The sequence below is a fragment of the Penicillium argentinense genome, assembly GCF_028826775.1.
Source record: "Penicillium argentinense strain IBT 30761 chromosome Unknown utg000006l_segment0_segment0, whole genome shotgun sequence".
NCBI lineage: Eukaryota > Fungi > Ascomycota > Eurotiomycetes > Eurotiales > Aspergillaceae > Penicillium > Penicillium argentinense.
The window spans coordinates 1,222,193-1,244,915 of record NW_026622665.1 but is presented as its reverse complement, the minus strand read 5'-3'; the positions used below and the strand labels follow the sequence as shown (position 1 = coordinate 1,244,915).

General features: G+C 49.5%; 9 protein-coding genes across 9 annotated transcripts; 5 read left to right on the top strand and 4 right to left on the bottom strand.

Annotated features, from left to right (window-relative positions):
- Positions 1-511: 511 nt before the first annotated feature.
- N7532_007600 (uncharacterized protein) lies at positions 512-715 on the top strand (the record flags this gene model as incomplete). Its single annotated transcript, XM_056620093.1, has 1 exon — positions 512-715. The coding sequence occupies one exon, from the start codon at positions 512-514 to the stop codon at positions 713-715; it is 204 nt and encodes a 67-aa protein (XP_056473459.1).
- Positions 716-2,660: 1,945 nt separating this feature from the next.
- N7532_007599 (uncharacterized protein) lies at positions 2,661-4,008 on the bottom strand (the record flags this gene model as incomplete). The annotated part of the gene is made up of 3 exons (XM_056620092.1): positions 2,661-2,955; positions 3,008-3,833; positions 3,942-4,008. 3 exons carry the CDS (start codon positions 4,006-4,008, stop codon positions 2,661-2,663), a joined length of 1,188 nt encoding a protein of 395 aa, XP_056473458.1.
- Positions 4,009-8,125: 4,117 nt separating this feature from the next.
- On the top strand, positions 8,126-9,431 carry alkA (DNA-3-methyladenine glycosylase II; the record flags this gene model as incomplete). The annotated part of the gene is made up of 3 exons (XM_056620091.1): positions 8,126-9,033; positions 9,181-9,303; positions 9,368-9,431. 3 exons carry the CDS (start codon positions 8,126-8,128, stop codon positions 9,429-9,431), a joined length of 1,095 nt encoding a protein of 364 aa, XP_056473457.1.
- Positions 9,432-9,932: 501 nt separating this feature from the next.
- N7532_007597 (ubiquinol--cytochrome-c reductase subunit 7) lies at positions 9,933-10,754 on the bottom strand (the record flags this gene model as incomplete). Its single annotated transcript, XM_056620090.1, has 4 exons — positions 9,933-10,022; positions 10,184-10,237; positions 10,309-10,417; positions 10,639-10,754. The coding sequence occupies 4 exons, from the start codon at positions 10,752-10,754 to the stop codon at positions 9,933-9,935; spliced, it is 369 nt and encodes a 122-aa protein (XP_056473456.1).
- Positions 10,755-11,406: 652 nt separating this feature from the next.
- Positions 11,407-12,708, top strand: N7532_007596 (uncharacterized protein; the record flags this gene model as incomplete). Its single annotated transcript, XM_056620089.1, has 2 exons — positions 11,407-11,884; positions 11,945-12,708. 2 exons carry the CDS (start codon positions 11,407-11,409, stop codon positions 12,706-12,708), a joined length of 1,242 nt encoding a protein of 413 aa, XP_056473455.1.
- Positions 12,709-13,875: 1,167 nt separating this feature from the next.
- Positions 13,876-15,655, bottom strand: N7532_007595 (uncharacterized protein; the record flags this gene model as incomplete). Its single annotated transcript, XM_056620088.1, has 2 exons — positions 13,876-14,555; positions 15,139-15,655. The coding sequence occupies 2 exons, from the start codon at positions 15,653-15,655 to the stop codon at positions 13,876-13,878; spliced, it is 1,197 nt and encodes a 398-aa protein (XP_056473454.1).
- Positions 15,656-18,173: 2,518 nt separating this feature from the next.
- On the top strand, positions 18,174-19,147 carry N7532_007594 (Aminoglycoside phosphotransferase; the record flags this gene model as incomplete). The annotated part of the gene is made up of 2 exons (XM_056620087.1): positions 18,174-18,651; positions 18,714-19,147. 2 exons carry the CDS (start codon positions 18,174-18,176, stop codon positions 19,145-19,147), a joined length of 912 nt encoding a protein of 303 aa, XP_056473453.1.
- A 214-nt stretch (positions 19,148-19,361) lies between these two features.
- N7532_007593 (uncharacterized protein) lies at positions 19,362-19,759 on the bottom strand (the record flags this gene model as incomplete). The annotated part of the gene is made up of 2 exons (XM_056620086.1): positions 19,362-19,472; positions 19,526-19,759. 2 exons carry the CDS (start codon positions 19,757-19,759, stop codon positions 19,362-19,364), a joined length of 345 nt encoding a protein of 114 aa, XP_056473452.1.
- A 2,319-nt stretch (positions 19,760-22,078) lies between these two features.
- N7532_007592 (uncharacterized protein) lies at positions 22,079-22,723 on the top strand (the record flags this gene model as incomplete). The annotated part of the gene is made up of 1 exon (XM_056620085.1): positions 22,079-22,723. The coding sequence occupies one exon, from the start codon at positions 22,079-22,081 to the stop codon at positions 22,721-22,723; it is 645 nt and encodes a 214-aa protein (XP_056473451.1).

The window sequence follows — 22,723 nt, the reverse complement described above, 5'->3', positions numbered from 1 at the left end:
TGCTGTCTAGCCGAGGTCTTCCATTCGTTCCAAATTGCTTTTTTTTCGTTAACCACCTACGTAATGTACAAGTACTTACTCCTGGAGGTACCTGAATGTACCGCCCACTAAGAGCAACGACTGTGAGAGCCAGGATGAACCACTACGACGTATACCTGAGGAGGATATATTAAACTAGTCTAAAATGGAAATTTTCGCGTCTGTGCCACGAGGAACCACGCCACAAAATCCCCCGGCGCCCCAGCCCACCCACCACTTTAAGGTACCCAATTGTAGTGTAGTCACCACTGGAGTGAAGATATATATGGTCGGTAAAAAAATCCAAACTTTGCGACGCGATCTGACGGGTCTCACGATCTAACCGATCCTTTTTGCAAGTGATGATCCGGAGTCATCTTCCCTTCCAAAAGGTTCCATACAGCCTTGTGCGATGCAAATGCCGCAGAATCGTAGTAAACTTCGGAGTCTACTTTCTGCCGCACCAGCACCAGCCACCCCAACCCCCAACACTATGACCGCTGAATCACGAATCAACCACGATGCTACCACACCCACGGAATCAGATCTTCACGCTCTAACTCAATTCCAGCCACCGGCTCTCGGTCAGCCCGGAATGAACCTCGGTCTCAGTCTAAGCCTTCAAAGCTCTGGTGAATTCTTCCCCAAATCCATCCAAACCCCGGCCTTCAGTTGGGCACCCTCCCGTCCAGTCTAATTGCAAGCCTCGGTTTACAAGTACCACTACCACTTGTAGTAGGACACCCACGTCCAAACTGATAGCCCTGATCTGACCGGACCCGTCGAATGGGTCCAGATGTAAGCCCACTTCGGTCCACTGCTCCCGGTCTACTTTGGGTGTACTGGGGGATTGAGCGGGGCAAACTTGATGCAGGCCTGCAGACAGGAAACACTCCACGACAAAGTTTTCACTTCCAGGTGAGGGGAAGGTAGATTCGTTTTCCGACGTTAGTCCTCATTCACCTCGGGAGGTTCCGTGAAACATCGCTTGAGGCATATGTGATACCTACACTACCTACCCTAGGGTGCCTACCGGTGCTAGGTCCCATACGAGTGTAGTGTGACGGGATCGTCTGCTGTGTGCTAATGCAGTCCACTGTCGATGCAATGCGGGTTGAGGGTGTGATCCCGGTTCTTGGGATTGAGATCGAACCGTGCTACTATGGAGGGTGGCACTGCTCGGGGATTCCCGTCTGATGTGACATCGGTGTTCGTACTTTGGTTTTTGTGTCTGCTACACTGAATTGTGTGTCGATGTAGATCGACGGTGACGTGTTGCACCGGGTGTACTACACTGGTGTAATGTGGTTGAAGTCATCCGTGATGTCCCGATATATATTATGCTTGACCGCAGATGGAGGGTTTAGATCCCGAATTTCTGGCAGCGTGTAGTGATTATGTGCGTGTATCTCTATCTACTTAATTTTATTGCTGCAATTATTTCTGTGCATCGTTCTAACATCTGAAGGGTAGGATATGACTACGGACCAGCTGATCACCATCTAAAATGCTTAGATGGTGTCGTATCTACACATCAGTCCACGTAACGATGAAGCTAATTCAAAACCTTGCACCCACTACGTAGCACATAGATTAGCACCACAATAGATTTCACGGAACAGAATATTATGTATTTCCAGCGACATCTGAATTCAAATACTCCACTACCTAATTGAGAGCTCTACGTCAACCTCGGCCACGCCCACGAAAATCAGACACGCGATTGAAAAATCAGAATCAAAATCAACCCAGTTTTCAAAGTATCACAATGAGTAATCGATAGGGCGAGCGTAGGAATTTGCTAATTCATTCCTTATGAATGAGAGGACTGCAGACCCCTGCTGGCTGCAGATGGAATATGATATCAAAGATTGATTTGAAATGGTGCACCAGTGTGAAAATCGCATCTGCTAAGCGAAACGCACATCGAAAAACATATCCATGGGAAATTAGTGAAGGCTGGAGTTGCAAAGACCGTCAAGGCCAGACATTCATTCCTTTCAGTAAAGTACTAGCTGGGGGTCATGTACATTCGTTCCAGACATTGCGTTGCGTTGCATTGCACTCTCCCTAGGTATGGTCATGCGAGGGACCGGACCATAACATTCTCGCTTGCATCTTCGACTGAGTGAAGGACAGGGGTCAGGGGGATCGGGATAGACATGGGATACCTACACTCTTGACCTAGACAGGATACCTGACTGCCCTACATTGTGATTACAAGGGACCGGCATCCAGGAGCATCGCACTCACAACAATACTTAGCTCAAAAGTGTAAAGTACACTACGCACTACTTTTGAATTCCAACCACGAGATACAATTGCAACCGAATACATTCAAGCTTCACGCATCACGCTCAGCTTCGGTAACGACAATATCGAGACAGTCAAGGAATCAAGGGGGGTAATGGGGTAATATAAAAAGTAAACTCCTTTCCGATGGAAACGGTGACGGGGTAGCCTCCAGAGGACAGAATTCATATGGCGAATTTTCCCCACAAGGAAGACGGAAATTATTATCATAAGAACAGCAGTGTAAGACGAAAAAATGAAACCGTTGCTTGGTGGAACTCTGCATCTACAATCTTTGGCCAAAAAACAACTCTTCTTCCCTTTCCTATCCCCAGTTCAAGACTCTTCGCTTAGAAGAGCTGAGCAAGGGCGTAGAAACCGGCGGCGATACCGGCGGCGGTAACGGGGACACCGTTGGCAACGGCGGCTCCAGAGCTGGAGGTGCCGGTGCTGGAGCTGGAGGTGCTGCTGGAGGTGCCGGACTTGCCGTTGGCGGTGCTAGGGTCGGTGGTGTTGGCCTTGCAGTGGAAGGTACCCTGGATGATGTCGCCGCGCATCTTGCGGAAGCTGGAGCAATCGAACTTGCCGTTGGTGGACTGCAGGTTGAAGCCACCAGAGACCTCCTCAAGGGAACCGAACTCGACCCTGTAGAGTGTTAGCATTGTTCAATTCTAAAGAGATGGGGGAAAAATCGTACTCGTCAAAGGTACCGCTGAAGTCAATGGCACCAGTAACCTTCTCGAGCTTGGGCAGGTCAATCTCGGAGAGCTTGTCGTTGCGGGCGATCTGGAAACCACCGTTGACCTTGATGAGAGCGGGCATGGAGATGTCGTTCAGCTTGGCGTTGTTCATGAACACCAGGTCACCAGTGCTGGTCAGGTTGGGGGCGGAGAACCGCTCGAAGTCAGTGGCGTAGATACCGAGGGAGCCAGACAGCTTCTCCAGGGAGGGGATGGAGATGTTGCTGACGTTACGGCAGGTCAGGTTCTTGCCAGTGCCGAGGTTGGGGAGCATGATCTCCAGCTCGTCGTAGTTGGAAGCGAAGGTGATGTCGCCGGTGGCGTTCTTCAGGTTGTTGACGTTGACGGTCTTGAGGTAACGGTTGTTCTCAATGTCGAACGCACCGACGGTCTCCAGGGTGATACCGTCCAGGGAGCGGAGCTTGGTGTCGTAGATGTAGACATCACCAGCGGAGGTGACACCGGAGTCGAAGTTCAGGGACTCCAGAGCGGGCAGGACCTTCCAGTCCAAGGAGCCGACGGAGGACAGCTCGGACAGAGCCAGGTTGGAGAGGGTGGTCAGCTCGACCATCTTGAAGGTACCGGTGATGGAGGAGAGCGACTCGGCAGTGAAGGAGGTCAGGTCGGCGGTGCGGTTGATGAACAGGTCACCGTCGATCTTCTTGACACCAGACAGGGTCAGGGTACCGGAGTACTCGGAGGAGACGGTGATATCACCGTCGATGGTGGAGCAGCTGCTGAGGCTGTCGGCATCGCTCTGGGAGGCAATCTTGGTGCTACCGCCTGTGGAATTTATTAGTTGTTGTTCCCGGGTCACTTCTGCTTGATCGTCCATTCATATTTTTGAGGTGCGGATGTTGACTTGGATCTGAGGGTAGGGGGTGTACTCACAGTCGTCGGAGGCGAAAGCCATCTGGGAAGCCGCCAGCGCGGGCAGCAGGTACTTGACGAAAGACATTGCGATGTACTCTGGCGGGATGGTTAGAATTGGCTCGGATTCTTGGCTCGCGGATGGAGTGTTGGGCCGGGCGCGCGGCTCGACGAAATCCAGGGGGAGGTAGGGCAAACGTACTGATGATAGAGAATTAAAGGAGGATGTGGTTCGAACGAGTGTAGAGAAGATCGCGACTCGGAGAGTAGCGAAGCGCAAGTGACCCAGGAGGAAAGAACGAATGGACGGGGATGGGGGGAAGAAGAGGAAGGAATAAGAAGTTGGCAGGAAAGGAGGCCGGTGGAGATTTCCTTTAGTGGATGGAGTGGCTCCGTACCGGTTATAAATACGATACCAACACAGTACCGAATCCGGCGGCGCAGACGGGGAATCCTGTTTATTCTCGCTGGGCCCCGTTTCCGTCCAAGTCGCCCGTGCGGCCCCCCCTGGCTCCGAGTGGAGCATTCTATCTCACGTGTCTGGAACGAATCGGGGTGGGAGTATACACTGGCAGCGTATACAGTTGATTTGATATTATATAGACATTGAAATCAAGTGTAAAGTATAGGATATCATTACGCATAAGAGAGTTGCGAATACGGGAGCAGAGGTCTAGGGTGTGCAAATAAAAGTTCACGTTGTTATTTACCGTATCATACATAATACACAATCTGCGATTGCCACCGCAGTGTTGTACAACATCGCTGGCCACTTGCCCGTTTGAATGCCTTTGTGTCCCAATTGTGCTACTTGCGGTCGCACTTGGACCTAAAGACTATATAATATTCAGCGACCTGCTTCAATTCTATCCAGCCCTTCAATTGGGCTCTCCTTCCAAGAATTCTCGCGACAACTATACCAGCGTGAGTGTACCCATTTATTTACATCTAGTAATCGACCAGTCAACTCCATTGGCCCCATCCGTATCTATCGCCTGTATAGCTGTCGTCATACATGCACCCAAGCTCAACGATGGCCCCTGATCAGCACTGCTGCCATAACCAAATTCCTTTGTACAATGTACCTGAGGGCATGCACAATCCTGCAGAGATAGACGTACTCCACCTCACTTCAGGCACTCCCAAAACAGCGAAATTGATCTGGCCTTGCGGGCAGCCGGAGCGATCTAAATTTGCAGGAATTCAAGCCTTTGGCGGGCCCGCTGCCCCCTCGCCGCTATCGTCGACGGACGCGGCATGCGAGCCCTGTGATTGGCACGCACGCATCATTCGCCCTGGATTAATGTCAATCCTTATTCCGCCAACGTACGGAGCTGCGTACGGCGATCTACTTGCTAGTTCACTGCACATGTATCGACCAGCAAGCTGGTAGGTACTAGGCTGTACGCTGTCCATCTTTATCTGACACGCCCTCTCGCATCTACCCAGCCCATCAGACGCGACGGGAGAACTCACCCGGCGGAAATCCCCTGAGCAACACTTGCACTACTGGAGACTTACATATAGCGGAGCTGGCTCGACGCAAAAGTAGCCTTTCGAGTGGCAAATGCGATCGCTCCCCGAAGTCTGCTTTTTCACAATTATTGTTCGTCTACCTCCACTACTACCCTAGGGTAGCTACGTCCTCAGGTACTGTTTTTATTCGCCGACCGGGATTGTTTCACTTGTGTCTGGCAATAATAAGCTGTGTTTATTTTGGTTCGCGTGTCAGGGTCCCATCCAAATTTGCGACAGGCCTGTGCTCGTCCTTGCGAATATTAATATTATTCTGACCCCCGAGTCGCTGCAGCTCGCCTGTCACTCTGAATAATTGCGGCGATCGCCCGGCTAGAGCTTCAGATCGACATTCTGACAATACCTATCCAGCAGGTTTCCCGGGAACTTTCTACGTACCAGCTGTACACAAAACTACTAACTCCCAAGAGATAGCCTTCCTAACTTTACAGAGATGATTATTTGATTACTTTGTTGACGATAACAATCACAGTGGTCTCGCAAAGACGCAGGCAACTGCTCTCGCTTGTTTTGGTCACATCGCGCCATTCCAAAATACATTAATACATTAATGTACGGTTCGCCCGTTCGCGAAATTTTGTTTCAGATCGCAGGCTGTTGACTTGCTCCGCCAGGCCTCGGGGCGCTCTCGTCTCTCCACCGACTCCACCAGACCATCGCTTACCACTTATGCCCATTATTCTCGCATACACTGGAGGGTAGGGTATGAACTGGACGACGCAGATACTTATTGAGGGTCTTCGCCTGCCGGGCGAGATATTTCCCGTCGACTCGTACTTTCTGCCCGTCCTTTTGCACGCCACGACTATCCTACATGTACTTAAGCGAGTCCTAAGGAAGCTAGTTACGCTCAGGACTAGGAAAGTCCAGACTCGTCCGTGCATACACTCGTTCGTTCTGTTTCAACCAACCCATAATACATACTGCCAACTCGGCAGCTCGGCTCCATGGCATTTGACTCACATTCCACAGCCGGGCTGTCTGCCTGATGCTTCTTTTTTGGGGTTCTGGAATGTGTGGGAACGTGGGCCTGGGGCGAACAAGGAGTTGTGATCGTGAACGTAAATAGGGGGAGGCTGGGATACATTCTCCAGGCGAGGTCATCTGGACTCGAACTTTGTAGACTCTGTAGAGATGATGGTAGGCCGGTTCGGGTTAGACGGGCAACTGCTGGTTGTCGTCAAGCGAAGCTTTTCGTCGTGGACTTCGCGACGCCATCGGTCGGGCTGGGAATCCATTGTGTTTGAGACTGGCCCACGCTATCAAGTCTGGTCTGACACTTTCTTCCCCCGGTCAGAACTAAGATCCGATGCTGTGACTGGCGGATCCGAATTACACAGCGTGGTCGATCAGCGATCTCCACTGGTGGCTTTTTCTTCCCTGTCGCTTTTCCAGTAAGTAAAGGTCAACAACCTGGAGAAAACACTAGCAGCGCTGTCTAGACTGCTGACGCAAGCCTCCCGTACTGGGGCCGACATTGGCTTGTCGAGATACCGCGCTAAGTGTTTCGCGTCCTTTTGCTGCGCCAATACCCTACCTAGCAAAAATGGTGGTGTCGGTTCCTTGAATCGTCCGGCCCACTGGGCTGGTGAGCGAAAGGACCGTTGGGATCGGGCCCTGCGGGCTATCCGTGGATCAGCTTAAATCGAAGCCTTGCACTCGTACACTCGTTGGGACGCGGAAGATGAACCTTGGGTTATCGACGAGCGGAGTAGATTCGATCCAATCGTGCGTGTGTATGGCATACAACTGTATTGATCTATCCATGGGCGCGCTGTACGGTCATACCACCCATTGGTTTTGCTGTCGGCGTGAAAACCCGATGTGCAGCTGGAAGACTGTTAGCCGAACATTTCGCTCTTGGCTGTCGCGATTGCGCGGGCTATTAATAGATGGGGGTGCTGGTTGATGGCGTACGTCTTGATTGGTTGGAGGGATGTCTACCAGAGGGACCAGTTGCATGTTTTTGCGCAATTAATGTCCAGCGTGGAAGGTGCATTGTGGCTGGGGCAATCGAACTTGGCAGTCCTTTTGAATGTTCAATTGCTTTTCTTATTTGGTCAATACAACTCCAAGAGTTTGGGGGCTCTTGATATCAGCGCGCAGGTGTTCAATCACTGTGGGAACTGGCCAGTTGGGTCCGCGCCATCATATGGTCGTCAAATCACGGTCACGGTCTCTTGGGGCATGAAAGGGTTATTATCAGTTCTTTCGTTGCATGGTGCATGTCAATATTACTTATATGAAATGACTAATGATTTCTTGACTTTGGATTATTACTTCACGCAATGTTGGATATATATTCCTATCATCTCATCAGGAAGCGGGGTATTCAACACTTGGGGATGAATTGCTAGGATGAATCAATAAGGGTGAAAGTGGAGATGGAGTTGAATAAAGAAGACTCTCAGATAAGCACACATAAAGAATAATAAGAAAGCTGATCCCCAGCCGATCTGCATTACAATACATTTGAACCGTGCGAGTTGAAGAACCAACGGGGCGCTGGAGCTGCGAGACGCTTGGCATGCGTCGATCGGGAATCTGGGGGCAGCATCTCCCCTCGACCGCAACCTCCACTGTCAAGCAACCTCAGATTTGCACCGCTTACCTCTTCAAGTCCATTACAAATCCCTACCTCCATCGTCCACACTCTTCTCTGGCGCAACATGTCCCTCAGACGCTCAGCCCGACTGGGTGCCATCCCAATCCTGCAGCCAGAGCAGATTCCAGCAACGAAGAGGACCAAAGTCCAACACAGCGGCATCACCAAGCCCCGCAAGACACCCGCAACGAAAAAGGCCACACCAAAGACGCCAGCCATCGCAACAACGGCTTCAACAAGCTCCTACTGGGATCCAGCACCGGCAACAGCACCAACCCAGAAAAACCAAGTAACTAACAACAGACACCTTACACCACCCCCACTAGACCGACCCGTCGATCCGCACCGAACAAACGCAACCCTCCTAACACCCCACGGCTCCTCAATAAACGCCTACCCAACCGCCTCCGAAGCCTCGCCCTCGAAAACCGGCCTCCCCCGCCCCATCGCAACAACAGGAACCCTCCTCGAGCAGGGCCTCGCCCACCTAATCGCAACAGACCCGCGCCTCAGACCCGTCATCGAAGCTCACCCTTGCCCGCTCTTCTCACCCACTGGACTGGCAGAGCAAATCGACCCCTTCAACAGCCTGACAAGCAGTATAATCGGGCAACAGGTCTCCGGCGCCGCGGCAAAGTCCATCAGGAATAAATTCCTTGCATTGTTCAATCTGACTGATCCTGAGGGGATTGCGCATTCGCGGTTCCCGACGCCGGAGACTGTTGCTAGGTGTGAGATTGCGACGCTCCGGACGGCGGGATTGAGTCAGCGCAAGGCGGAGTATATCCAGGGGTTGGCGAAGAAGTTTGCGGAGGGGGAGCTGAGTGCGAGGATTCTGGCGACGGCGTCTGATGAGGAGCTTGTTGAGAGGCTTACGGCTGTTAGGGGGTTGGGGAAGTGGTCTGTTGAGATGTTTGCTGTTTTTGCGTTGAAGAGAATTGATGTTTTTTCGACAGGAGATTTGGGGGTGCAGTAAGTTTCGTCCCCTTTTATATGAAGTTTTATTGCCCCTATTTTGTTGAGGCGGGAGCTCTATATGTCCTCCATTTGGAGTTGTTCTTGATTGCTGCGAGCTATCGAGTGCGGGTATATGTCGAGACAATAGCTGACTGATCACAGACGAGGATGTGCGGCTTTCCTCGGGAAAGATGTAAATAAGCTCAAGGCAAAGGGCGGTGGTAAGTTCAAATATATGGCCGAGCAAGATATGTTAGAGTTGGCTGCGAAATTCGCGCCGTACAGGTATGTCTACTTCACCCGGCAACAAATGGGGACGAGATCTTGGAACTAAAATCGATTTTGACAGGAGTCTTTTTATGTGGTATATGTGGCGGATTGAGAATGTTGATGTGGCTGTTCTTACGGGATGAGAGAAGACATAGTGGTGTATCTGACATCACATTGTCTGAGCTATGCTCGAGTTTCGAGAGAATGGATGTATAGAGCAATTGTATTCCGAGCCTATGTAAAGCGGGAAGCGACACAAGTCCTTAAATTCGATGATCCAGAGTCCCTATTTTCATTGTGACATTACCTCCGATTGTACCTGAGGGCAGGGATAGAGCGAAGGCGATGATGACACGAGCCTGTTGTAAAGGTTGCACCTGGTTAAGTGCAGCAGCATGGCGATCAAGATGTTTACAATACTCACCTTCGTAGTCGTCGAGAAAGATCCTTCGTATCAAGGCAGAACAAGAAAATTGATTTGTACAGTATCAGTACAGATAGCGGATTAAGCATCCCAAACGGCTGGTTAAAATCCATCGCCAAAAATAAACCATCTATTCATGCAACAACAAAACCCCATCGCGCACTCATCTTAGTGGCTTTTCATTCAATCGCAACAGGGGAGGAGGTCCATCCGGAAACGTTTACTTGCGCACGACGAGGTTGTCGAGCTCAGCGCGCTCCTTGTTCTCCTTCTCGATCTCACGGATGATCGGACTGAGGTACTCCTTGTCCTAATTGACACAGAATATTAGCATTGTGTTGGGTAGGGGGTGGTAAAGGTGCTCAGGGTCCGGGGTCATATGTGACAAATCCTCGCAACAGGATTGGCCAATATGGGGATGGATGCGGGGAGGGCGAAATTTGGATGAAGACGAAAGCGAAGATAACATACCTCCTCGGGCTTGATCTGCTCGTTGGCGGGAAGAAGAGTGTGGGAGATGGAGCACTGCGATTAAGAGGTTCTCGTTAGCCCATTGTTCAAGTTGGTTGCTGGCCGGGGAAGGGGGTCGGGCGAACCTGGAAAGCACGGCGGATACGGAAGACACGGTCGTAGGCTTCCTTGGCGGGGAGACGCTTGATGGCCTTCTGGACGGTCTCGCTCTCCTCGGGGATCAGGTCGTCGAACCTAAAGGGGCATGGGTTAGCATTCGTCGTGACAAAAAAAGTGTCTGCCGCGGATTATCGGAACTCCTGGAACGGGGCCATTGCGACTGCGACTGCGACCACACGGGTTCGTGGCGACGATTGGTAAGGATTGTCTCTGTAGTCGCACGCGCCACAGTGGTCCAATTGCCCTTCGAGTTTTCGCGGTGGACAGGAATTGACGGCGGAGGGGGCGATAATTACTTCAGTCCGAGTCTCCGGTAGCCGGCAGCGTCGGTGTACCAGTTGGCCAGAGGGGTCATCCAGCGCTTGAGCCACGGGCGCTTGACGATGTAGTTGGTGATCGAAGGAGCAGACATTTTGGATCCGGGGTATCCAATTGACGTGGGATGGAGAAGGAAAGGGCGGTCCGACTGAACACGAGATGACCCGATGTTGCGAGGTTGTGCAAAACGGAGCTTGCGGAACTAGGCTCGATGCGGCAACTTTACGCCTCAGGCACTCAATGCGGTTCACGTGACTACCCGACCCCTGCCTGAGGCCGCGGGGAGGAATGCCAATCGGTGACTCCACCTCGCACCACCCAATTCCCCAGCTCAGAATCGCCAGTTTCCTCGCTCTCGCACTTTTTGCATCTCGTGGTTCTTTGGATCATGGGGACTTCTATTTCTTGAGGTGCATTCAAAATCCCTTCCGCGGGGAGCTCGCTTTGACAGGACGACCCTCCCCCACACCGTCCGTGCTGCACAGGGTACATCGCATTCAACCACACCGGTTCGGTAACCATCGGCTCCATAAAACTCTCCTCGCTCGAACCCCCGTGGTTTCCTCGCATTTTCCTCCAACACTCCAGCTCCGACTGTGAAAAACCTCCTCAATCCGCTCCTTTTTCTACACGATTTGACACCGCGGCGCTTCTCCGGATCGCGCACCCGATATGCTCGGGTCCCGGGTTCCTCGGTGATCAAGACGGACAGACAAGCGTGAGCGCCTGCCAACACACACACAACAATGCGCTCCGACGGCAGAGGCAGCACCGAAGCTGCCAGCAGCTCTTTTGGACCGCCATCGAGCTTGGACTCACAAAATGCCGCCTCGTCCGCCCCCCACGTGCCCGTCGCCGGTGCGACGTCAAGCTCCGACTTCACCACCCGCATGGAAATTTGGTCTACGCGGGTTCCCAACTTCTACATTGCACCCTTCTGCGGAGCTAGCGCAGGCGTGGCTTCGGGAATCGTGACCTGTCCCCTGGATGTCATCAAGACGAAGCTGCAAGCCCAAGGCGGCTTTGCCCGACGGGGAGGACAGGCCGTTGAGACGAAGGCGTTGTACCGAGGGATGCTGGGAACCGGAAAGATGATCTTTCGAGAAGACGGGTTGCGTGGTCTATACCAGGGACTGGGTCCGATGCTGCTGGGCTACCTGCCCACATGGGCCGTCTACTTGGCAGTTTATGACCGATCCCGCGAATACTTTTATGAGCAAACAGGTAATTTTTTCTTTTCTTTATGTTGTGACTTCATGCTACGACTTGCTAATCTTGTTATAGATAGCTGGTGGCTCTCCCGTGGATACGCATCTATCAGCGCAGGTGCATGCTCGACCATTGCGACAAATCCGATTTGGGTCATCAAGACAAGACTCATGTCGCAGAGCCTCAAACAGAACAGCGAGGGAGTACGGGCTCCGTGGCAGTACTCTAGCACTTGGGATGCCGCTCGGAAGATGTACAAGATTGAAGGAATACGTTCATTCTACTCCGGTCTCACACCGGCTCTCCTGGGACTCACCCATGTCGCCATTCAGTTTCCTCTCTACGAGTACCTGAAAATGGCACTCACCGGATACGGTATTGGAGAGCATCCTGACAATGGAAATTCCCATTGGATCGGTATTTCCGTTGCCACTTTCCTCAGCAAGATTTGCGCAAGCACAGTCACATACCCTCACGAGGTGCTTCGGACTCGTCTGCAAACACAGCAACGCACAGCACCGGCGCCGTCACCCGAGGGAATCGCTTTCCGCGGTGGCCTGCACCACCCGCATGACCGCGGCCGTCCTATTTCCTCTTCATCAGATGGGATGCTCAACCGTCCCCGTTACAATGGAATCGTTCGCACATGCCAGACCATCCTCCAAGAAGAGGGCTGGCGCGCATTCTATTCCGGGATCGGCACCAACCTGTTCCGGGCCGTCCCGGCAGCCATGACGACCATGCTTACATACGAGTACCTGCGCAAGTTGATCCACAACGTCCAGCACGAGGGCGAATTGAAGCTGGCCATGGCCAACGAAAACATCGGGACGGTATGATAATACATCAGGTGGTAAGATAACCTAGAAAGAAATCACGCCTATCCTTCAACATCCCCGATTCCTTATATTTTTCCCCCTCCCCCTTCATCCCACCTTGTATAGACCGGCAGCGACCATCGCTCCGAATTGGCGGCTCTTTTAGCGAACGGGCTTGTTTCGCATTTCCAAAATACGGGCTTCAGTTCTCGGTAAATAGACAGTCTCGTTTCGGGTGGCTCTTGCATGTGAAGCTATTCGCGGCCGATGCCTCAAATCACATGTCAGGATTCTCTGCGCATATACCTTCCAGGCGTCCCTAGTGATGCTAGGGGTAGACATGGGCAGGTGCTTGGTTTGCGACAGCTTCAAAGATTTCCTGTATTTGTCAAAGCGTTGTTACTTTCCTGTTATGTTCTCTTTTCTGGACTTGGACTTCATGTAAGGCTTCAAGCATGGGCTGTTGCGTGTCCGCTCTGTATATACATCACTGCTCGTCTGCGTTTTTGATAACCAGTACTTGGCGACCAGGTAATCTCTTCTCTTGATCTTGAATATCCCTGTCCATATTATCTTTGATTTGAATTGCTTATTTTCCATCTGATAATTATCCCGGTCTTAGCTTTTGTCATGGAGAATGATGCTTCCACGCCCCCTTTGTCTCAGACCACACCCCCGTCATGGCTTCGCTCAGGTAATACAGCACAAGAACCTTATCAAACATGGTGCCAATTTCGACGCCGTATACCCCCTCGAGTATGGACTTGATAACCACCAGGTTCGTTGCTCAGTCACCTACGTGATCAGCTGTCTGGATAGCTATTCTAGATAGCGATGTGCTATGCAAAATGAATGAGAGCGGGCATAATTCTCGCCCTATAGCAGAAAGTCCATTTTGCGACTCGCATAGCCAGTACACCCAAGCCGAAGAACTAGCAGACACCTGAAAGGTCAGGGAGGGGGTGTGTTCTGAGGCAGAAGGGGTGTGGCTGTATCAGTTCCCTTTGTCATATGGTCGGGGTTCGAATAAGCCGCACGAATGATCTAGATTCTTGGCTGCATACCCCCTACTCAGGATGACTTCTGGGCCTGGCTGGGTATATGAATTATGCAGATTGCTGTTGCCTTTATTGCGGGATAATAGGAGTTATAAATGGCTTCCAAGATAAAGTGTCTGCCTTGGGACTCTTATGCTTCTACATCCACCGATTCAGCGGCTTTCACTGATGCAAATATGTCCGGAAACTCGGAAGGATCCCCCAAGCCATCCACCCGGAACCTCAACTGAATACTAAATACAGGAACACCCGACTTCAACTCCGACTTAATCACCTTTGCTTCCTCATCAACCTCATCAGCCCCAAGACTACTCCCAGGCCACCCTCCCACCTGGATCCGATCAAAGACAACTTCAACAGCCACCATTTGCAGCACACCGTTGTCAGAAATATCCAATCCCCGCTCATGATAAGCCTCAAAGATCTTTTCCACCACTATTTCAGAAGTAATACCCCCAGGCCCCGATGCCTGGCCCTGCGCAAGATAAACAAGACGATGAGCATTGCGCGTATCGCCCATGTTATCCCCATGCATGAAACTGATACCGAAAGTGCGTCCGATACTTTTCATGTTAGCGGATAATTCCTCGCGCTGCTCGGATGTCATTCCAGCTAGCTTCTCGCGGACCAATTCGCTTTTAAGGACGCTGTGCCCGTGTGGGTTGTAGTCAAGGTAGTATGTGCGCCATTTGATTGAAAAGATGTCGGAGTGGCCTCCTGGTGTGACATTTTGGTGGAGTGAAATCGCTTTTTCGACGTTTCGTTTGCCGATGTAGCACCACTGGTTTTGTTTTGATAGCTTATTAGAGGCTGTAGAGGAAGCGGTAAGTGTCCACGAGAGAATGGGGAATTGCTCACCGCGCAGTGAAAATCGTGGATTACTTCTATTTCAAAGACGGTCAGATTGGTGGATTGCAGGCATATAGGCTGTAACGAGTATGGATCTCAAAAGGATAGACGTAGTCTGGAACCTCGAGATAAATGCTATGGATGTAAGGCTGCCTAATGGAGCAGTGACTAATCTCCATTAGTTCCATGAATTTTAATTTTATAGCATACGCGTTTTCTCTCAGTTGTTCATACCTAACTGAAAGCTTTCCATAGCTCCCGCGATCGTGGCACTGATGCCTTACACCATCCTCCACCGGACATACAATGCGTTGATAAATTTGTCAAAGTGGTATGAGTACGAATCCCGAACATACTAGGCATTCGCTATGGACAAACAGGCGCCTAGAAGACTACCCTAACTATAGAACGAATATGTGCCACGGCCGGGTAGAAGAGGATAGACGCTGAATCAAGTGATAATGTATTGCTTGCGTTGATTCATATGCAATCGCATTTATGAGTGTTCTGACCACTCCTCTTGCAAAACTCCCATCAAAATTACATCCCACCATTGCCCATCCCTCCAAACAGCCTTCCTCAAACGACCCTCCTCCACGAAACCCAACCCTCTGATATGACTTCAAGGCAATTGCATTCCACCCATCCAATTCCAACTGAATCCTGTGTAGATTTGCCATCTTAAAAGCCCACCCGAGAGCCCAATGTAAAGCCTCACTTCCATAGCCTTGACCTTGCGCGTCAAGTCCCAATTCAATACCGAGATTAGCGCAGCGATTTTGCTTCTGGCTCGGAGGGATGTTTTTGATCATGAGGAGGCCGATTCTCTGGGATTCTGCTTCTTGGTCTCCTGCCGGCTTTTTGCAAATGACAACACACAACAGCGCCGTCTCGAATTCGTTGATAATTAGATCGAGTGATTCTTTTTTCATAGGCTTGAATGTGCTTTTCAAAGTGTTGCAGAAGACTTTTGAGTTGGAATGCATTGTGAAATACCATTCTTTGTCGCGGGAAGTATCCCAGGCGCGGAAGTGAAGACGTTCGGAATGTAGGGAGTTCATAGCTGAGTCGTTGACTTGGTGTAAATGCTTTGCAATGTAGTCTTCGAATTTTTTTAAGTGAAGGAGAATCGAATTCTCAGATATCTAGGGTCCGCCGCTGTTTGATGAGGGGTAAGAGACATGCAGGATTTTTGCAGGCACCAGCATCTTATGTAAACGTATTCAGCATAGTACCGAAAAAGACAAACAGAATGTGTTCTAGGAAGCAGTGCGAAAGGCGCAGGTGGTGATCGGTTATCCAACCAAGGCGTGTAATTATACATTCTAAAATGATCAATTGACCAGGAAGGGAGCCACGAGGAGATCGTGTCAAGGATGATTTTCTGAGGGGACTGTTTTTTGATTGCATTAGTAATTATAGCATACTTTGCGGGAATTGATACATCCTCAGCAAAAAAATTGATAAATCCACAGCAAAATGGTTAACGTATTCGGTAAGCGAGTCGGCCACGTCACGCGTTTTTGGCCTTGGTCGAAAACCTCACTCAATTCAACCACCAACCATGCCTCCAAAAGCGCGTCAAAAGTCAAGAAATTTAACTGAGCAAGAAGGAAGAATCTTACTTGCTATTGGAGTTTTAAAAAAGCACGAAATTTCGAATATTCGTGAAGCAGCACGTACTTATGATATACCTCGCTCTACTCTTCAAGACCGATTACGTGGAAAGACATTTCGCAATGAATCGCGCGCCAACTCCCATAAAATGAGTCAAAATGAAGAGGAATCGCTTGTACGATGGATCCTATCGCTTATTCAACGTGGAGCACCTCCCCGACCGTCACATATACAAGAAATGGCCAATATTCTTCTTACTGCGCGAAATACCACACCTCTTCAAACAGTAGGAGAGAAATGGGTATACAACTTCATCCAACGACGTGATGAACTAAAGACATGCTTCTCTCGACGATATGACTATCGGCGTGCTCAATGTGAGGACCCTAAAGTTATAAAGGAGTGGTTTAATCGCGTACAAATTACCATAATGCAGCATGGGATTGTACCTGAAGATATCTACAACTTTGATGAGACTGGCTTTGCTATGGACCTAGTAGCTACTGCTCGAGTAGTTACTAGAGCTGACTACTATGGGAGAACGCCTCTTGTACAGCCTGGGAATCGAGAATGGGTTACTTCTATTGAGTGTATTAGTGCCTCTGGATGGGCCCTTCCACCATGCATTATCTTCAAAGGAAAGGTCCATATAGAGGGCTGGTATCAGAGCAATCTACCACACGACTGGAGGATTGAAGTTAGTCCAAATGGCTGGACTAGTGATGAACTAAGCCTTCGCTGGCTTAAGAATCTCTTTATTCCTGCTACTACTGGCCGTACAACTGGGAAATATCGCCTCCTAGTTCTTGATGGCCATGGCAGTCATCTAACACCTCAATTCGACCAGATATGCAGTGAGAATAGTATTATTCCTATCTGTATGCCTGCTCATTCTTCGCATCTACTGCAACCTCTGGATGTTGGCTGTTTTTCACCATTAAAGCGTGCATACGGACACCTAGTGGAGAAGAGAATGCGCCTTGGTTTAATCATATCGACAAGCTTGACTTCCTTGAAGCTTTCCCTCAGGCGCGTACAGAGATCTATACTACTAGCAATATCTGCAGTGGTTCCTCTGCTACTGGGCTAGTTCCATATAACCCAGAGAGGGTGCTTAGCCAGCTTAATATTCAGCTGAATACGCCAACACCACCAGGCAGTCGGTCAACCAATTCAGTACCTAAGACACCCTATACCACCAGGCAGCTCGAGAAGCAGGTATCTATAGTGAAAAGAAAGCTTCAGAGACGTGTACAGGAAGGCTCCCAAAGTCCTACCTCTTCATTAGAGGTTCGATTGGACAAAATCATTAAAAGCAATGAAATTGCTTTAAATGAGGCAGTTCTTAAGCGTCAAGAAATTCGCGATTTACGAGCTGTACATGAGAAACAGCTTCGAAAGCGGAAGAAGTCTACTAGGCAGCTTACTGCTGCTGAGGGTTTTTCTATTCAGGAGGGCCAGGAACGATTTCTACAGGAGAATCAGGTCTTTGAAGCTCAAGATACTGTGACTAGGGATCCAGGGCTTCCTGCAGTTGGACTACGCGTACGCGCGCCACCGCAGTGTTCTAATTGTCATATTCGGGGGCATACTAGGGTTAGGTGTCCTAATCCGCCTAGTAATTAGTTTTATATAGAAATGCAATTGTTTTGTTGGTAAAAAGGTGCTTGAATCTCACCTAGTCGTGGAAATCGGGTGGCGGTGGCCGACTCGCTTACATGGCCGACTCGCTTACCGAATACGTTAATGCGGGTGCTTATATAACCATTTTGCTGTGGATTTATCAATTTTTTGCTGTGGATGTATCAATTCCCTAATTAAGTGAGCGCTTAGCTGATCTATCTACTTTTTCGAGACTCCCCTATCCACACTGTATTTTTAATAGACGACATGCCGTTACACGGAGCTGAAGTACTTCAGCATGATTCCATAAAGCATGAGTCCTTATTAGTGACACCTTCAATGATACCAAAATCCCCTGTTTTCGACGCAAAAAGTTCTCGATTTTTTGAGAGATTCGCTAGGCTTCCTTCGCCAGATGAAGTTCGCAAGCAGGCAGAAACTCAGCATCTCGAGGGTCTCTGCTTAGACGAGAGAAAATCTTTCTCGATCGCCGGGCCTCATGTGCGACCTCCACCTGTGGTGTTCAAGGACCTAGGATTGTTCGTCAAATGGGGAACTGCAATGAGTATTTCAGAAGGCCAGTGCCTCTGGGCTATCGGCCAACGTCTCAAAGACCATGTCCCGGTCCCGGAGATATACGGATGGCGAGAGGACGGTAACGAGGTGTTTATCTATATGGAATATTTGCATGCACAGACTCTAGAGCAGGCGTGGGATGTGATGGAACCCGCTGAAAGGGTTTCTGTCTGCTCTGAGCTTCGGACAATCTTTGATAATCTTCGCCAACTGGAGCAAGGGCCAGAGGACCGATTTATAGGTAAGGACCTTCCAAGAGTCCACGAATTTTGTCTCCTTGTCTAAATACTTACCCCTATTCAGGTAATATTGTACGATCTTCTTTATACGATAGAGCAATTCACGTCGAATCCATGTCTGAAGCTGGGCCGTTCAATAGCGTCCAGGAGTTTCATGACTGGTTCACTTTCCTCCACCGAAGACCCATGCCTAACCCATATTCTGTACCAATCGAACCGTTTCGTCACGATTTACCGGACGATTGCCCCATTAAATTTACGCATGGGGATCTCCACCGCAGCAACATCTTGATTACACAATCCCGACCCTACCATATTGTTGCCATCATCGATTGGGAACAGTCAGGCTGGCTTCCTGCATATTGGGAGGCCAGGAAAGCGCAGTTTACTGCCGACAGGAATGAAGATTGGTCTAAAGTATATTTGCCGATGATTTTGTGCCAATTCATGAGTACCTGGGACCCTTGGGACTACTACACAACGGCTATGGGATGTTAAGATATCCGCCACCCGGCATCTTCGAGGTTTTACTATCTTACAAAATAGGGATTCACGCTAAGGCTTTATTCATCTGTGGCTCTTCTGTAAAGAACTGTGCGTAATTTATAGGATAGATTGCAATCGATGAGCTCAGAGACAACAAAGTAATGACATGAATCCAAAATAAATGCATAACCCGTCAATGAAGTGAGAAAAACCATGGTTCCTCGAATCACAATAGGTTTGGTGCATTCTGGACAACAGAGATGGCACTGCCAGCAATGAAACCATCCTCCACAAGCTTGTTGACGTAGTTTCGCAGCCAGTCTTGGCAATTAGGCGCCTATCAGAACAAAAGTTTAGGGATGATGCTTGTGTCAATGTAGGTGAACATACCGACGGGTCGAAAGGGTTGGGACTGCGACCGGGAGGTTGAATTGCAATGGCGGTCGACTCCAAGCGATCGCGAGCAGTCGTATCGACTGACGGTTGTCCGTTGCCCACGGTATCAGTGATGAATCGCTCATCGACTTGTGCAAGTGGTATAATATGGTGCTTTCGTTGGGTGGCACTGAAATCGTAGTTGCGCTTGAACTCCCGGAAGAATCCAGGCAGTAGTCCCGGTGACATGAATCAGTTTTCCCACTTTACCAGCATCACCCGTGGGAACAAAGATAGCGTAATGGGCGGGCCGCGCGCCATTCGAAAATATGGCTAGATGAATGGTGCGAGGCATTCCGATGTAGGAAGGGAAAAATATTGGATTTGGTTGCGCAGGTGGAAAAGAAAGTGATGTTATTAAGAATGAAGTTGGGCTGCCCGACTCATGTTTATAGACCTGCCGTTATTGCACTATTCCCGTCGAACCGCTAGTAGCCGCTCTGCTTCCTGAAACATCACTAAGGTAAAGCAGTTTGTAGTCCCTTAGCTTACCGCCAGCTCGAAAGCGCAATGTATTGGTAAGTTAATTGGTCAGTCAATTGGAGATAGGTAGTAATTAGCGTGTGAATAAGCTAGGATAAATCTAAGTGCCCGCTGGTGTGTTTTCTATTTTAGGGGGTCCAATCAAGAAATTATTTCAATGATCACTTTAGCGCGCGTTTCGAACACGGATGATGATGCGCCAATCATTGTCTAATTTGATGGATACAGGTGAGACGCCCAGCCTGAACTCGCTAACACCCGAGTTGATGTTCCAAATAGTTAGCTTTAGACCAAAGTCCAACCCTACGAATACTCATATTACTCTCAGGGTGGAGATATTGCGGGCCACGAATCAATTTTTGGTCTCTTCCGTCATGTCGATGCATCTGAAACCTCCTGGTAGGAATGCTTAGCAGTTGAAACATATTAAGTTTCACTGATATAGCTTTGATTTGCTTTCAGGAAGTCTGTTTGTCGCTCAAGCCATATCACAATCAAGTTCGTACATAGGAGGGACTCGAGGCATTGTAGATGCTAGGATCTTGGCCGCTCTTGGGTGTCAATTGCATAGCAGAGTCTAGGCAAATGTGATGATGATTGAAGCTACGGAGGAACCAGCTATTTGTACCAGCAGTAGCTCACCATACCACTACCTAGTGGAGTGCAGCCATCTCTACAGGCTATATATATCACGTGAACTAGAATCCAACTTTCATCTTGCAAGGTGTGAAGGTACTAGTGACGCGCGCTGCGCATGCTGTGGTGCTGAAACGATGTTAAACGAAAGGTAGGGACGAGAAAGTCAGGGAAAGAGACGTCCTTTTGCTTCACTCATAACGCAAATGAGCGTTGACCAATGAGAAGGCAGATAGATGACTAATAGCTGCAGTCCCTTAGAAAACAGAAAAATCAGGAATTTGCTAAATAGCCATTGTATTTCGATTGTCCAAGTATACCGTAAATGGAAGCGGGTTTTTTCGAAATAAGTATCGGCTATCTCTTGAATGATTTTACTGGCTACAAAAGTACAATTGGCCGGATGGTGTAGTTGGTTATCACGTGTCGTTAACACCGACAAGGTCCTCGGATCGAGCCCGGGTCTGGTCATTTTTTTTTTTTTCGTCACCGCACGAATGCAGGTGCAACATTCTCGAATTTTGTCTCGTGTTGCTCGCAAATTCCGAATGAGATAGATAGAATTGAGATGGTGGCAGTTCGTGACACGGCAAAGTTCCCCTTAGATAACACCAAGGGAACTAAGGTTTTGCTGTAGTATAACATATATATCTTTCATGGTCATCTTCAACAAAGTCGTAGCGGTAGCATTAGTGTAATGTGTATACATTTGACGACCCCGAGTTTGGTTGATATTTGGAACCGGTTTTCGAAATAGCCTGTAGCCACCCACAAGTTTTCCATACTCAATGATTTTTCGTCACGGCATGGATCCACGAAAGCTGGCGTTATCGCGATAATGCTAACTTAGAGTTAAGCTTTACGAACTACGTTTATACTATTAGAAGTAGCATAATCCAATGAAAAGGCCCAATGATTGGTTCAGGGAGCATCCATTTTATGAATTAGGTATGTCTTAGGCCCCATATTTGTGTGATATTTCTGGAGGGCCTGAGGCAGCTTTTGTGCCCAATGACCTGATGCATGTCCTCTTAGAGGGGTCATAGGCAGCATGGCTTAAGCCAATAGCATTTGTCTCTTACCGCCCACTGTCCGCCCGCTGCAGTGCTTTGTGTCCACCCCGAATCTGAGCCTGAATTGCTGGCCACGACTTTTTTACTCTCTCTCTTCTCGGGACTGATTGTCTCCTCTCATCGAATTCCTCCACGCTTGTGTTTTCGTTCAAGAAACATACCTAGTTGATATAATTGCATCCTTGACTCAGTCTTCAGCTGCTCAGCAGGCTCCTAAAACTTTCGAGTCTACGCAACGAGAGGGGTTGGGAAAGGTTTAAAACCAAGCCGAGCAAGCACTGCAACAATTTTCCGAGAATTTCTTCTGGGAAAGAACATGTCCGACCCAGCGAACTACACTGTGGGCTGGATCTGCGCCTTACAAGTGGAATACGTTGCCGCACAAGTCTTTCTCGATGAGGAGCATGAAAGACCGAGCTTTGTGTCGCCAAATGATACCAACGACTATGCGTTAGGCAAGATCAGCGGACACAATGTTGTTATCGCTGTGTTGCCTGATGGTGATTATGGTACCGCCTCCGCGGCGAATGTAGCAACAAACATGCTGAACACCTTTTACAACATCAGAATAGGTCTCATGGTCGGCATTGGTGGTAGCGTACTGAGTGACAGCCATGATATTCGTCTGGGAGATGTTGTGGTCAGTGCGCCTCGTGGAGGTGAGGGGGGTGTATTCCAGTACGACTTTGGCAAGTCTATCCAGGGTCAAGGTTTTCAGCATACGCGGTTCCTCAGTCAACCACCAACTAAAATTCGCACTGCAGTTATGGGAATAACGTCGCAATACAAGAGAAAGGGATATCGGCCAGAGGAGGCCATCAATGGCATTATCGAGACAAACCCTCGGCTACGCTGCGAGTACGAAAGGCCGCCAGCCAACTCCGATAGGCTATTAAACCTGACGTGGTACATGACCCAAGAGAATGTGCTAGATATTGTGCAGGTGACCCGTCAAACTTGA